The sequence below is a fragment of the Poromitra crassiceps genome (genome assembly GCF_964638095.1).
Source record: "Poromitra crassiceps genome assembly, chromosome: 9".
Taxonomy (NCBI): domain Eukaryota; kingdom Metazoa; phylum Chordata; class Actinopteri; order Beryciformes; family Melamphaidae; genus Poromitra; species Poromitra crassiceps.
Window position 1 is genome coordinate 24910324 of NC_139630.1, and position 15000 is coordinate 24925323.

At 46.9% G+C, this 15000-nt stretch overlaps 1 protein-coding gene across 1 annotated transcript in view; it reads right to left on the reverse strand.

Annotated features, from left to right (window-relative positions):
* plcb1l (phospholipase C beta 1-like) overlaps nucleotides 1–15000 on the reverse strand; it is a gene marked incomplete at its 5' end in the record, with an annotated part of 271472 nt that overhangs the window by 100417 nt on the left and 156055 nt on the right. The window contains 3 exons of the mRNA XM_083642697.1: nucleotides 3714–3814; nucleotides 6090–6165; nucleotides 11788–11841. Coding sequence (XP_083498823.1) covers nucleotides 3714–3814; nucleotides 6090–6165; nucleotides 11788–11841 — 231 coding nt within the window. The remainder of the gene's footprint in view (nucleotides 1–3713; nucleotides 3815–6089; nucleotides 6166–11787; nucleotides 11842–15000) is intronic.

The following is a 15000-nucleotide window of genomic DNA, read 5'->3' on the forward strand; positions in this document are numbered from 1 at the left end:
TGTAGAGAGGGAGGTGGAGAGGTGTAGAGAGGGAGGGGGAGAGGTGTAGAGAGGGAGGGGGAGAGGTGTAGAGAGGGAGGGGGAGAGATGTAGAGAGGGAGGGGGAGAGATGTAGAGAGGGAGGGGGAGAGGTGTAGAGAGGGAGGGGGAGAGGTGTAGAGAGGGAGGGGGAGAGGTGTAGAGAGGGAGGGGGAGAGATGTAGAGAGGGAGGGGGAGAGATGTAGAGAGGGAGGGGGAGAGGTGTAGAGAGGGAGGGGGAGAGGTGTAGAGAGGGAGGGGGAGAGATGTAGAGAGGGAGGGGGAGAGATGTAGAGAGGGAGGGGGAGAGATGTAGAGAGGGAGGGGGAGAGGTGTAGAGAGGGAGGGGGAGAGGTGTAGAGAGGGAGGGGGAGAGATGTAGAGAGGGAGGGGGAGAGATGTAGAGAGGGAGGGGGAGAGGTGTAGAGAGGGAGGGGGAGAGGTGTAGAGAGGGAGGGGGAGAGGTGTAGAGAGGGAGGGGGAGAGATGTAGAGAGGGAGGGGGAGAGATGTAGAGAGGGAGGGGGAGAGGTGTAGAGAGGGAGGGGGAGAGGAGGTGTAGAGAGGGAGGGGGAGAGATGTAGAGAGGGAGGGGGAGAGGTGTAGAGAGGGAGGGGGAGAGGTGTAGAGAGGGAGGGGGAGAGGTGTAGAGAGGGAGGGGGAGAGGTGTAGAGAGGGAGGGGGAGAGATGTAGAGAGGGAGGGGGAGAGATGTAGAGAGGGAGGGGGAGAGGTGTAGAGAGGGAGGGGGAGAGGAGGTGTAGAGAGGGAGGGGGAGAGATGTAGAGAGGGAGGGGGAGAGGTGTAGAGAGGGAGGGGGAGAGATGTAGAGAGGGAGAGGAGGTGTAGAGAGGGAGGGGGAGAGGAGGTGTAGAGAGGGAGGGGGAGAGATGTAGAGAGGGAGGGGGAGAGGAGGTGTAGAGAGGGAGGGGGAGAGGTGTAGAGAGGGAGGGGGAGAGGTGTAGAAAGGAGCAGAAGATGAAATGTTGTGTGTCGTAAATTGTGGGATTTGATTAAAACGCCTTTCACATCTAAGAGTGTTCTGCTAAATGAGCATCTCCATATCCTGCTGGCTCTGAAGCCACCTCACTTCACTGTGATTACAATCTAGATTTATCACCTGCGACGGCCGTGCTCGTGCCAGCACGCACGCCGCCTCGGCGGGGCAGTTGTGCCTCTGCAGCGGCGGGGGCGGGGCCACACACCCAGGCTCTGGGGAGCCACAGCAGCCATTACAGCAGACCTCGCTACGCTAATTCACTCCTGGAGAAGACTGGAATAGGTAAGACCAGGTATGTACTCCTGGAGAAGACTGGAATAGGTAAGACCAGGTATGTACTCCTGGAGAAGACTGGAATAGGTAAGACCAGGTGTTGCTTGACAAAGATCCTGTGAAGATCGAAACGTTGCAAATAAAAAACCATTGATGGAGCCTCAGTGTGCGGACTTGATCATTTTATTATAGTTACCTTTTGTCCAGCACCTGTACATTTTTTGGATGTGCGCATAACTGTCTTTTTCACTGTGAGGCTGTGCGTAATGACATATCCAAAAGGGATTTTACTTGCACTGCGCTGCGCTGCACGGAGATTATGGTGCGCAACCCAGCGCAGAGAGGTATTTGCGCGTAAGAGGTCCTCTTCAAAGCTCTTAGTGCAAAGTAATTGCACGCTGCTGACTGACGATAGGGTAACGCCATCTATCCCACATTTTAGCGCTGAAACGCCTGCTTTGGCTTGTGGCAGCCAATGGCCAGTACAATTATCACAGGCATGCGCTTGTGTCCGCCCCCAATTTGCATTGCGCACAGCGTTAAACGAGCACAAACGCTAAATTAGCGCTTTTGGGAAGATAGAGCCCCAGGTGTTTACTCCTGGAGAAGACTGGAATAGGTAAGAGCAGGTGTTTACTCCTGGAGAAGACTGGAATAGGTAAGAGCAGGTGTTTACTCCTGAAGAAGACTGGAATAGGTAAGACCAGGTGTTTACTCCTGGAGAAGACTGGAATAGGTAAGACCAGGTGTTTACTCCTGGAGAAGACTGGAATAGGTAAGACCAGGTGTTTACTCCTGGAGAAGACTGGAATATGTAAGAGCAGGTGTTTACTCATGAAGAAGACTGGAATAGGTAAGACCAGGTGTTTACTCCTGGAGAAGACTGGAATAGGTAAGACCAGGTGTTTACTCCTGGAGAAGACTGGAATAGGTAAGACCAGGTGTTTACTCCTGGAGAAGACTGGAATAGGTAAGACCAGGTGTTTACTCCTGGGGAAGACTGGAATAGGTAAGACCAGGTGTTTACTCCTGGAGAAGACTGGAATAGGTAAGAGCAGGTGTTTACTCCTGGAGAAGACTGGAATAGGTAAGACCAGGTGTTTACTCCTGAAGAAGACTGGAATAGGTAAGACCAGGTGTTTACTCCTGGAGAAGACTGGAATAGGTAAGACCAGGTGTTTACTCCTGGAGAAGACTGGAATAGGTAAGAGCAGGTGTTTACTCCTGGAGAAGACTGGAATAGGTAAGACCAGGTGTTTACTCCTGGAGAAGACTGGAATAGGTAAGACCAGGTGTTTACTCCTGGAGAAGACTGGAATAGGTAAGACCAGGTGTTTACTCCTGGAGAAGACTGGAATAGGTAAGAGCAGGTGTTTACTCCTGGAGAAGACTGGAATAGGTAAGACCAGGTGTTTACTCCTGAAGAAGACTGGAATAGGTAAGACCAGGTGTTTACTCCTGGAGAAGACTGGAATAGGTAAGAGCAGGTGTTTACTCCTGAAGAAGACTGGAATAGGTAAGACCAGGTGTTTACTCCTGAAGAAGACTGGAATAGGTAAGACCAGGTGTTTACTCCTGGAGAAGACTGGAATAGGTAAGAGCAGGTGTTTACTCCTGAAGAAGACTGGAATAGGTAAGACCAGGTGTTTACTCCTGAAGAAGACTGGAATAGGTAAGACCAGGTGTTTACTCCTGAAGAAGACTGGAATAGGTAAGACCAGGTCTGTACTCCTGAAGAAGACTGGAATAGGTAAGACCAGGTGTTTACTCCTGGAGAAGACTGGAATAGGTAAAACCAGGTGTTTACTCCTGGAGAAGACTGGAATAGGTAAGAGCAGGTGTTTACTCCTGGAGAAGACTGGAATAGGTAAGAGCAGGTGTTTACTCCTGAAGAAGACTGGAATAGGTAAGACCAGGTGTTTACTTCTTTACTCCACCATTCATCTCATGGCCAGTTTGAAAAACAGCAATAGATGGCTGCAAACAACGCGATCTGAAATGAATCGGTGTCGCTTTGTTGAACCTGTCTTCTTCAAAACATTTGTCTTCCTCCGCTCTACCGCTGTCTTCTTCGGTGGTGACGGTTCAAAGCAGTGGTTCTCAATCTTTTTCCCGTCAAGGAGCCCTAAATTGAAATAAATTAGACTTCGAACCCCCATCTGATAAGATTTTATCCCAGGGTCACCCCATCTCATAAGATTTTTGCTTTTAGATGTTTTATTACAGAAAGTGTATGAAACCCATGAGCAAAATAGTCATACATTCTGTCATTGTGTTACTTATGCATGGGATTATAGTGAACATAAATTATTCCCCTGTTTGCTGGGGATCCCCTGGAACCCCCTCAAGGACCCCTGGGGGTCGTCAGAGCCCACTTTGAGAAAAGCTAGTTTAAAGAGCGCTGAGGGAAATGCGGTTCTTACACGTCGCCGAAGATGTGGTCGAGCTCGGTCCGGGGGCAGATGTGGCTGAGGAACATGTTGTAGACCTCTGGGGTGAAGTCCTCCTGGGGGATGGAGTCGTTCTGCAGCAGGGTCAGAGACACACACACACACACACACACACACACACACACACACACACACGCACACGCGCACACACACACACACACACAGATATACTGTAGGTGCACGAAGAGTGTGTAGGAGGAACCAATTTCTCTTTTACAAGGGAGACCTGGATTGTCTCCCGTGGAAGAGACCAAGGGAGACAATCCAGCTCCAAAGTACTCAGATCAGAATGAATGAAGCGCTCCTGATACAGATACTTTAATGAGTTGCGCGTTGGCAATAAAACACTTTTCCAGTGCTACAGGAGGAAAAATGCCTGCAGTGTGGCTGTTCTTTGATTTGAGTGGAGAAAAGTACCAGCTGTGCCAAGCTAGCGTGTCTGGCAATGTCTCCCCCAGGACAGCCCGACACGTCAGAGGAATACTGGAAGTGTAGCGATTCTGCATTCCAAACACAATTTGTCACTGTCACTCTTGGAAAGGTTTCACTTTTCGCCACTTTTGGAAAGTTATTAATGTTGGTATAAATATGTAGTGGGAACAGAAAAAGCAACGACATCCATTCTAGAGTCCCCCTTGAATATTTTCACTTAAGTTAGGAAATTTAAAAGCTGGTCTTTGTGCAAAAGAACCTTCAGCTCATTTTGTACTTTTTTATCATTTTTATTTTCTTTGATTTGATTGCAGATTGTCACACACACATATATCCCATAATGTTGATCAAATGAAGCACTTGTTCCTGTAATTGTCTTATAATAGGCCAATATTAGGTGGCATGAATTATAAATCAGTGTAATTGAGTAGGGCTCAGAGACGATCTACTTAATTAAGTATTCTGCACTCGTATCGGTTGTGGAAAATTGGCGTCGGTGCGTCTCCAGTAGAGAGACTGGCATTTAACCAGCGGACAAAGCGTCCCCCCCCCCCACTGACGTGTCCTGGAGTGAAACCCTGTGAATCTCTACCAGCTCTGATCCCAATTCAAAATGTAAAGCATCCACAAAGATGACTGATGCACCCAGACTTCAACAAGTCACAGTATATAGAGCCATCTGAGCCACACTGGTCTGATGGAGGCACAGTATAGACTCAGCGGGCAGCCAGGGAGAAACAGAGCAGAACCAAAACACTGTGAGGAAGGAGCGAGAGAGGAAGAGGAAGAGGAAGGACGGGTGGAGGGGCGGGGGGTGTGGGGCATGCAGATCAAGCCCCGTCGAGACTCAGTGAGTCATTCTAAAGACCTTGGTGTGAGCTACTTTGTGTACGTGTGTGTGTGTGTGTGTGTGTGTGTGTGTGTGTGTGTGTGTGTGTGTGTGTGTGTGTGTGTGTGTGTGTGTGTGTGCATACATGTGTGTGTTGTAACAGCACCAACCATTTAGCTAATTAATTGCATGTTGGAACAACAGCAAATCCCACCAGACCTTCATACAGCAACACATCTTTAACGCGCGCTCTTCCTCCCTGTGCTGAAGATAGTACGTCAAGCTTGATTCGTGTGTGCGTGTGTGTGTGTGTGGGTGTGTGTGTGTGTGTGTGTGTGTGTGTGTGTTTCTATTTTTACTTGTGTGTGAAGAAAAAGACAAAGAGTTGATATGGCGAACATGCGCGTACATTCTGTTTGTATTCAGCAGGCATGTATGATGTGTGTATGTATGATGTGTGTGTATGTGTGTATGTATGATGTGTGTGTATGTGTGTATGTATGATGTGTGTGTGTGTGTGTGTGTGTGTGTGTGTGTGTGTGTGTTTGCCTGGGATACGATTGCGTTGGTGCATCTCCCTGCATCAAACAGCATGGCCCCTCGTCAGAGCATGCTAATTGCGTTGCTACACCAGTGGAAGGCGGTGTGGTTGTTTGCGGTGGTGCGGGGGGACACATGAACAGCTCTGTGGATGAGGGGACAGCTTCTCTCTGGAGAAGATCCGGGGATCAGGGGTGAAGATAAAACAGCTTCTGTCGTCTCCATTACTCCCACTGGGTGCGTTCGTTTCAAAGTCAGTTATGAGCGGGAAGTCTTCCAGACGGCCAAGAAAACAAGACCCCAAACAAACGAGCGCACAACCAATTACAACTGCTGTTTTGGGAGGTTGTTTTCGGGCAGACTGGTGTCTAGATGGTTCTGAGAGAAAGCGATGCGAGAAAGACAGGCGAAGAGAAGGGGGGGGGGGGGAGGGGGGGGAGAGACACAGACAGAAAGAGGTTCAGGGGAAGAGAGAGAGAGAGAGGTGGAGTGGAAACAGAGACAGTGACAGTGAAGAAAGAGGTAGCTATGGTAGTTTGGTGGCTCACCCTGCCAGAAGGGAGGTTACAGTTTTCCAGGACTGTCTCCACTCGTTTCCTGTCTGCTGAGAACATCCTGAAGATACTGCAGGGACACAAACACCCACAACCCCCCCCACTTAGTGATCGCACAGCATGTCACACACATAGAGACACATAGAGACAGATAAAGACAGATAGAGACAGATAGAGACATATAGATACAGATAGAGACACATAGAGACACATAGAGACAGATAAAGACAGATAGAGACAGATAAAGACAGATATATACAGATAGAGACACATAGAGACACATAGAGACAGATAAAGACAGATAGAGACAGATAGAGACATATAGATACAGATAGAGACACATAGAGACACATAGAGACAGATAAAGACAGATAGAGACAGATAAAGACAGATATATACAGATAGAGACACATAGAGACACATAGAGACAGATAAAGACAGATAGAGACAGATAGAGACAGATAGATACACATAGAGACACATAGAGACAGATAGAGACAGATAGAGACAGATAGAGACAGATAGAGACAGATAGAGACAGATAGAGACAGATAGAGACAGATAGAGACAGATAGAGACAGATAGATACACATAGAGACAGATAGAGACAGATAGAGACAGATAAAGACAGATAGATACACATAGAGACAGATAGAGACAGATAGAGACACATAGAGACAGATAGAGACAGATAGAGACAGATAGAGACAGATAGAGACACATAGAGACACATAGAGACACATAGAGACAGATAGAGACAGATAGATACACATAGAGACAGATAGATACAGAGACACATAGAGACAGATAGAGACAGATAGATACAGAGACACATAGAGACAGATAGAGACAGATAGAGACACATAGAGACAGATAGAGACAGATAGAGACAGATAGAGACAGATAGATACAGATAGATACACATAGAGACAGATAGAGACAGATAGAGACAGATAAAGACAGATAGATACACATAGAGACAGATAGAGACAGATAGAGACACATAGAGACAGATAGAGACAGATAGAGACAGATAGAGACAGATAGAGACACATAGAGACACATAGAGACACATAGAGACAGATAGAGACAGATAGATACACATAGAGACAGATAGATACAGAGACACATAGAGACAGATAGAGACAGATAGATACAGAGACACATAGAGACAGATAGAGACAGATAGAGACACATAGAGACAGATAGAGACAGATAGAGACAGATAGATACAGATAGAGACACATAGAGACAGATAGAGACACATAGAGACAGATAGAGACAGATCGAGACACATAGAGACAGATAGAGACAGATAGAGACACATAGAGACAGATAGAGACAGATAGAGACAGATAGAGACAGAGACAGATAGATACAGATAGAGACACATAGAGACAGATAGAGACAGATAGAGACACATAGAGACAGATAGAGACAGATAGATAGATATCTATCTGTCTCTATCGAGACAGATAGATATATCGATAGATATAGATGGATATCTATCTGTCTCTATGTGTCTCTATCTGTCCCTATGTGTCTCTATCTGTCTCTATCTGTCTCTATGTGTCTCTCTAGATACACATAGAGACAGATAGAGACAGATAGAGACACATAGAGACAGATAGAGACACATAGAGACATATAGAGACACATAGAGACAGATAGAGACACATAGAGACAGAGACAGATAGATACAGATAGAGACACATAGAGACAGATAGAGACACATAGAGACAGATAGAGACATATAGAGACACAGAGAGACAGATAGAGAGGCAAAACACAATCTAAAAACAGAATGTGGTACAGGCTGGGGATGAATGAATGCAACCAAAAATACCTGTGTGAAAATGAAGAAAATAAATACAGTATATAAAATACAAATACAATATGCAAATTTGCCCCTTATAATATACATGATGTGTAAAATGCATCACATTCACATTATCAGCTTTACCAAGGTCACATGTACAAATGCATTATAAAAGGCTATTCACTTTATCAAATATATTACATTTACAGTGAGAGATAAGATGTACTGTACAGAAGGTGTACGTTTGAATATGTGCATTAATAGCTGTTGTTCACCGCATCAAAAACGACAGATGGTTAAAGCATATACGCACATTATATATATATATATATATATATATATATATATATATATATATATATATATATATATATATATATATATGTAAGGGATAATGTATACTGAGCCGGTGATTACTGTGGAAATAATGACCGACAGGTTAATGATTTAGCCCGACGCGCAGCGGAGGGCTTAATATTCACCTGAAGGTCATTATTTCCAGTAATCACCGCCTCAATATACATTATCCCGCTTAGAACACGGCCTACAACTAAATCATTCAATAATCTGACAAAAATAATTATTCAAATAGATTTTTTAATAGCGTTTTCAACACAAAGCGGTTTCATTCGTAATTGGCACACAAGACACCACAGCTGCAACTGGTTGGCCTAATTAGTAGCGTCTGCGGACAAAATGCTCTTACCAACTGATTAATCCAGGTGTGGCAGAGCAGCGGTCGGTTGTCGAGAAATAATGACCGGTGAATATTGTTGATTGACCAATCAGAATCGAGTATTCGAGAGAGCCGTGTTCTAAATATATATATATATATATATATATATATATATATATATATATATATATATATATATATATATATATATATATATATATATATAAGCATATAGATTTTTCAATGAATCTTAGTTCCTGAGAAGACCACAATTAGTAGATGGAAGTTGTATTCCTAGAGAAATGTGTGCAGGCAGGCATGTCCTGTACAGAGCACATGTACTGTACAGTAAGAGCAGATCAGATACTGTGTAAACTGACGTATCGTATAGATTTAGTCCAGAGCATTTTAAAGGGGATATTCATTATTGATCACAACAAGCAGATCTCTTCCCTTTTTAAGATGCTGAAAGCTTCCTATTAGCATTTTGTTAGCAACGCTAGTGCATATCAATGGGGACTGAAGAACTTGCATGTGGTTTGGAGATTAACACTTCCAATTCCCACAGAGCTGATAAATACCATTGATAAATAATGGAAATGCACACTTGGACACTATTTGCCAATACAAAATAAACTCACTGCAACTTTTCTATTTCACCGTCCGTCCAAATTGGGTGAATGGTGACCTTGTAAACAAAAGAGCGAGGAGACCTTTGGTCTAATTGGGTGGCCCAATTACACTCCGAGGTCTCCTAAAGCAAACGCTTCCAGCTTCACAAGATCACTTTCTAAACCTCTCCTAGCTAATATGCTGTTGGCCCTGGCCCCATCCATCATGCTGTGTGCTGAAAAGGAAGTGCTTCATCCTTTTGTGGTGGGGCTATCGGTTCTTTTCATTTGGATTTTGGGGGTCTGGACAATCCAATGAGATTGACTGCAATGCATTCAGGCATGGTTACAGGCAGCTATACCGCGCTCGCCAAAGCCTGTTTTAATGACACGCAGAGAGGTATGCCTGTGCTGATCCATGAGCACTGTGCTCTGTGCTCTGTGGGGAAGATGCAGAGTCAAGCTGACATTAGTCAGGCTGACATGTCCTCCCAGCTAGGGGGGTTAATTCCCAGCTAACCTTACCTAAACGGTAAGGAGTGTATCTCTGCCTCTGTGTGTGTGTTCCCCGCCCCCCCGATTTTTTATCCCATTTTTATCCCCCATTAGTGCTAATTTAATTTATTTATCCTGGTTGCTGCTCCACCCTCTGCCGATCTGGGGAGAGCCGAAACTGGCTCCATGCTTCCTCCGAGACATGGGCAGTTAGCCAGCCGCTTCTTTTCACCTGACAGGCAAAGCTTCACCGGTAGGACATAGCACGCTATTCCAACCAGTTCCCCTCCCTCTGAACCGGCGCCCCGAACGACCAGAGGAGGAACCACATCAGCGACCAGGATATTGCATGTTTTGGTGAAGGGGGGAGAACATGCAAACTCCACACAGAAAGGCCCTTTTGACGACCCCACCCGGGCGGTGGGCACTCGAGGAGATGCGGACGGGCACGCATTCCTTCAGCGCTCACAGCGTCCCAGGTGGCAATCGAACCCAGGACCTTCGAGCTGTGAGGCGACAGCGCTTACCACTGCACCACCGTACCCCCCGTGTGTGTGTGTGTTTGACACCCACAGTTTCTCACAGAGGTTATCTCAGAAGTTCAGCCTCGCCTGGCTGGAAGCTCAACTTGACTAATGGAGACGGAGCGAGTCGGCTTCTAAACGAGTCGATGACAAACTCGCGAGTCGAGGAGCCGGAACGGCACAGAACTCACAGCAAAGGAATCACTCATACGCCTGCTGAGTCCCATCAACACTTTCACTGCCTCTCTGTCTCTCTCTCTCATGCGCACATGCAAACAAACACACACACACACACGGGCACGCACACACACACGCACACACACACACACACACACACACATACACACGGGCACGCACACGCACACGCACACGCACAGACACACACACACACACACACACACACACACACACACATACGCACGGGCACGCACACGCACAGACACACACACACACACACACAAACACACCGGAGTGAGATCATGGAATAGACCGTAGGTAATATAATCCTTATAATAAGAATGTAAAGTGTCTGTGAGTGAGTGAGTGAGTGAGAGAGTGATTGAGTGAGTGAGTGAGTGAGTGATTGAGTGAGCGAGCGAGCGAGTGAGGGAGGGAGGGAGTGAGTTTGTGAGTGAGTGAGTGAGTGAGTGAGTGAGCACAAGTTAACTCTGCCATTTTACGTGCGATCGCGCTGAATCGTTCAGGAAGTGTAAAGAGCACCCCCTGCGGGTGACCTAACAGCGGCACGGCACGGTGGCTCAGTGGTTAACACTGTTGCCTCACAGCAAGAAGGTCCCGGGTTCGAACCCCGGTCCGTCCCAGGTACTTTCTGTGTGGCGTTTGCATGTTCTCCCCGTGTCCGTGTGGGTTTTCTCCGGGTGCTCCGGTTTCCTCCCACCATCAAAGAAAGACATGTATGTTAGGGTTAATACTCCTGTCAGTGCCCCTGGCACTGACAGGAGTGGCAAAAGGTACTGGCAAAAGGTACTGGCAAAAGAACTGGAGTTGGTCCCCGGGCGCTGCACAGTGGCTGCCCACTGCTCCTAGTTCTAGGAAGGTTCCTAGTAGAGGATGGGTCAAATGCAGAGGATGAATTTCCCCAAGGGGATAAATAAAGGATAACTTCACTTCACTTCACTTAACTTAACTTAACTTAACAGGACCGGATTTTTTGAATGAGGTAATTAGGGCCGACTAAATGGGCAGAAAAATGGCTAATTAGTGGCCAAAATGACTCAAGATGGGTTCAGCACCATGGAGAGCTACAGAGTGGAGGAGCCCACAGGTGCTCCAGAGTGGAGGAGCCCACAGGTGAGCTGAGTTGTAATCAGCAACTGAAGTGGACTACTGTATGAAAACCCTCTGGGGAGAGAGAGAGAGGAGAGGCTGCACGCCAGCTCTGTGAGCGAGACCTGACTAAAATGGCCTGTCACACAGGGACGGCTATTACGCTAGTAATGAGAGAAGGCAGAGGAAGAGGAGGAAGTGGATTTTTCAAAAGAAGAGGAGAGAGTTGGCAGAGGAGGACGAGGAGAAGAGAGGTTGGACGAGCCAGACAGAGACTTACTTCTTGACAGGGATTCGGCCCTCTGGGTTGAGCTGCAACTTCAGTCGAGTGTATCTGCATTGGACAGAGGACACGTCTTAGACAAGGTTCATTACTGTTACAACACTGAGAATGTTTCTCATGACAACTAGGAGCCTTTACAGAAGCTCACAGACAACGATTAAAAAGAGAGAGAGGCTTGAATCTTTGAACTCTTCTCAACTGCGCTGTCTTACTGTAAACCTATTTACTAACGTTCAGTTAAAAGAAAATCAAAAGAACTTCAATTTCTATTCTTGCACAAAATATATAAATTCAATCACTTTCAGCTATGTATATACACAAACTTTCAAGTCCTTGTTTTTTTTTCTCAAATTCACAAACGTTCAAGGATTTCAAGGACCCATGAGAATCCTGCTTAGAAAATGTTCACACAAAATAAAATCAATAACCGTGTGTGTGTGTGTGTGTGTGTGTGTGTGTGTGTGTGTGTGTATGTGTGTGTGTGTGTGTGTGTGTGTGTGTTGTGTGTGTGTATGTGTGTGTGTGTGTGTGTGTGTGTGTGTGTGTGTGTGTGTGTGTGTGTGTCTGTGCGTGTGCGTGTGCGTGTGCGTGTGCGTGCCCGTGTGTATGTGTGTGTGTGTGTGTGTGTGTGTGTGTGTGTGTGTGTGTGTGTGTGTGTGTATGTGTGTGTGTGTGTGTGTGTGTGTGTGTGTGTGTGTGTGTGTGTGTGTGTGTGGCTGCGCGGCATGCATATTTAGTGCTATACCAACCTGTGTGAGTGATGTATTAGTTATGTAAACACAATCGTGTGTGTTTGTGTGAGCTTGTGTGCCTTTGTGATGGATGCATGTTTCCACAACGGTTTGTGTTTGTCAATACAGTGCATAAGTCACGCCCTCTTCCGGCTCCAGCATGGGAACTACAGTAAGATATTTCATTCCCCCTTCATTTTCCCATTGACGTTTGGTGAAGAGTTTTACTTGGTCAAACCAGGCGATTCAGCTATATTCAGAATCAGGAGAGAATATAGAACATTTCACTCGGACAAAGAAACGAAAAACAAACATGTTTTGGTCTGACTGAAATGTTCTGTGGTGTCTCCTGATTCTGAATATAACTGAATTGCTTGGTTTGACCAAGTAAAAGTGTTTTTATAAGGATTTTTTCAAAATGTCTATGGGAAAATGAATGGAGGATGAAAACCCTTCGGTCCCATGCCGAACCCGGAAGAGGGCGTGACTTAGCACTCGATGTGCTGCTGTGTGTGCAGTCATGTGACAGCGTATGCATCGCTGTGCCAACAAACAAGCCTGTTTCTATAGAACACACAGTGAACAATGGCATATGCAGAGCTCTCTGTGCATATTCACCTTATGTAGAGGAGAAGCAGGGGCGTCATGCAAGCCAACAATCTGAGGGGGCGAACTCTGGCGACTCTGGCCGAATCTCTTTTTTGGGGGGTTGGAAGCCAGATTTAGAGGAATATCTCATTTTAAATTAACAGAGTGAGCAGGTGTAACCATAAGGCTATTTTCCAAACTGCTCAGCCTCCTGGAAAGATCCATAATCACCAGACTAAGTACATTGCCACTGCCCAGGCTCCAGGCTGGACTTGACAAAAAAGGGAGACCACACGTTTCAAAGCAATGTAACACAATGTTTATTTTGGCTGGTATTGCCTTTTCAGAAGGTCGAAATCTTTTCTCTTCCATTAGTCTCATCTAGTGTCCTCTAGAGCAGGGGTTCCCAACCTTTGTTGTGCCAAGGACCGGTAGATACATGGAAAAAAAACTTGCGGACCGGTTGTCAATTTTAATTGTTTTAGTTACATATATATTTACTCACCAGGTGGCGACAAAGGGTAAATAACAGCCTTTTGTGTTGTACTGTATGTAGCCTATACAGTATTTATGTTTTTGTTTGAACTACAAACATAAATAAACGTCAAGTTAACTACCATACAGACTCAGAGCATGCATCTTGAATGGGCGGTGCAGACTCAGAGCATGCGTCTTGAATGGGCGGTGCAGACTCAGAGCATGCATCTTGAATGGGCGGTGCAGACTCAGAGCATGCGTCTTGAATGGGCGGTGCAGACTCAGAGCATGCGTCTTGAATGGGCGGTGCAGACTCAGAGCATGCATCTTGAATCTGCAGGGCAGACTCAGAGCATGCGTCTTGAATGGGCGGGGCAGACTCAGAGCATGCATCTTGAATGGGCGGGGCAGACTCAGAGCATGCGTCTTGAATGGGCGGGGCAGACTCAGAGCATGCGTCTTGAATGGGCGGGGCAGACTCAGAGCATGCGTCTTGAATGGGCGGGGCAGACTCAGAGCATGCATCTTGAATGGGCGGTGCAGACTCAGAGCATGCGTCTTGAATCTGCAGGGCAGACTCAGAGCATGCATCTTGAATCTGCAGGGCAGACTCAGAGCATGCGTCTTGAATGGGCGGGGCAGACTCAGAGCATGCGTCTTGAATCTGCAGGGCAGACTCAGAGCATGCGTCTTGAATGGGCGGGGCAGACTCAGAGCATGCATCTTGAATGGGCGGGGCAGACTCAGAGCATGCATCTTGAATGGGCGGTGCAGACTCAGAGCATGCATCTTGAATGGGCGGTGCAGACTCAGAGCATGCGTCTTGAATGGGCGGTGCAGACTCAGAGCATGCATCTTGAATGGGCGGTGCAGACTCAGAGCATGCGTCTTGAATGGGCGGTGCAGACTCAGAGCATGCGTCTTGAATGGGCGGTGCAGACTCAGAGCATGCATCTTGAATCTGCAGGGCAGACTCAGAGCATGCGTCTTGAATGGGCGGGGCAGACTCAGAGCATGCATCTTGAATGGGCGGGGCAGACTCAGAGCATGCATCTTGAATGGGCGGGGCAGACTCAGAGCATGCATCTTGAATGGGCGGGGCAGACTCAGAGCATGCATCTTGAATGGGCGGGGCAGACTCAGAGCATGCATCTTGAATCTGCAGGGCAGACTCAGAGCATGCGTCTTGAATGGGCGGGGCAGACTCAGAGCATGCATCTTGAATGGGCGGGGCAGACTCAGAGCATGCGTCTTGAATGGGCGGGGCAGACTCAGAGCATGCATCTTGAATGGGCGGGGCAGACTCAGAGCATGCGTCTTGAATGGGCGGGGCAGACTCAGAGCATGCGTCTTGAATGGGCGGGGCAGACTCAGAGCATGCGTCTTGAATGGGCGGGGCAGACTCAGAGCATGC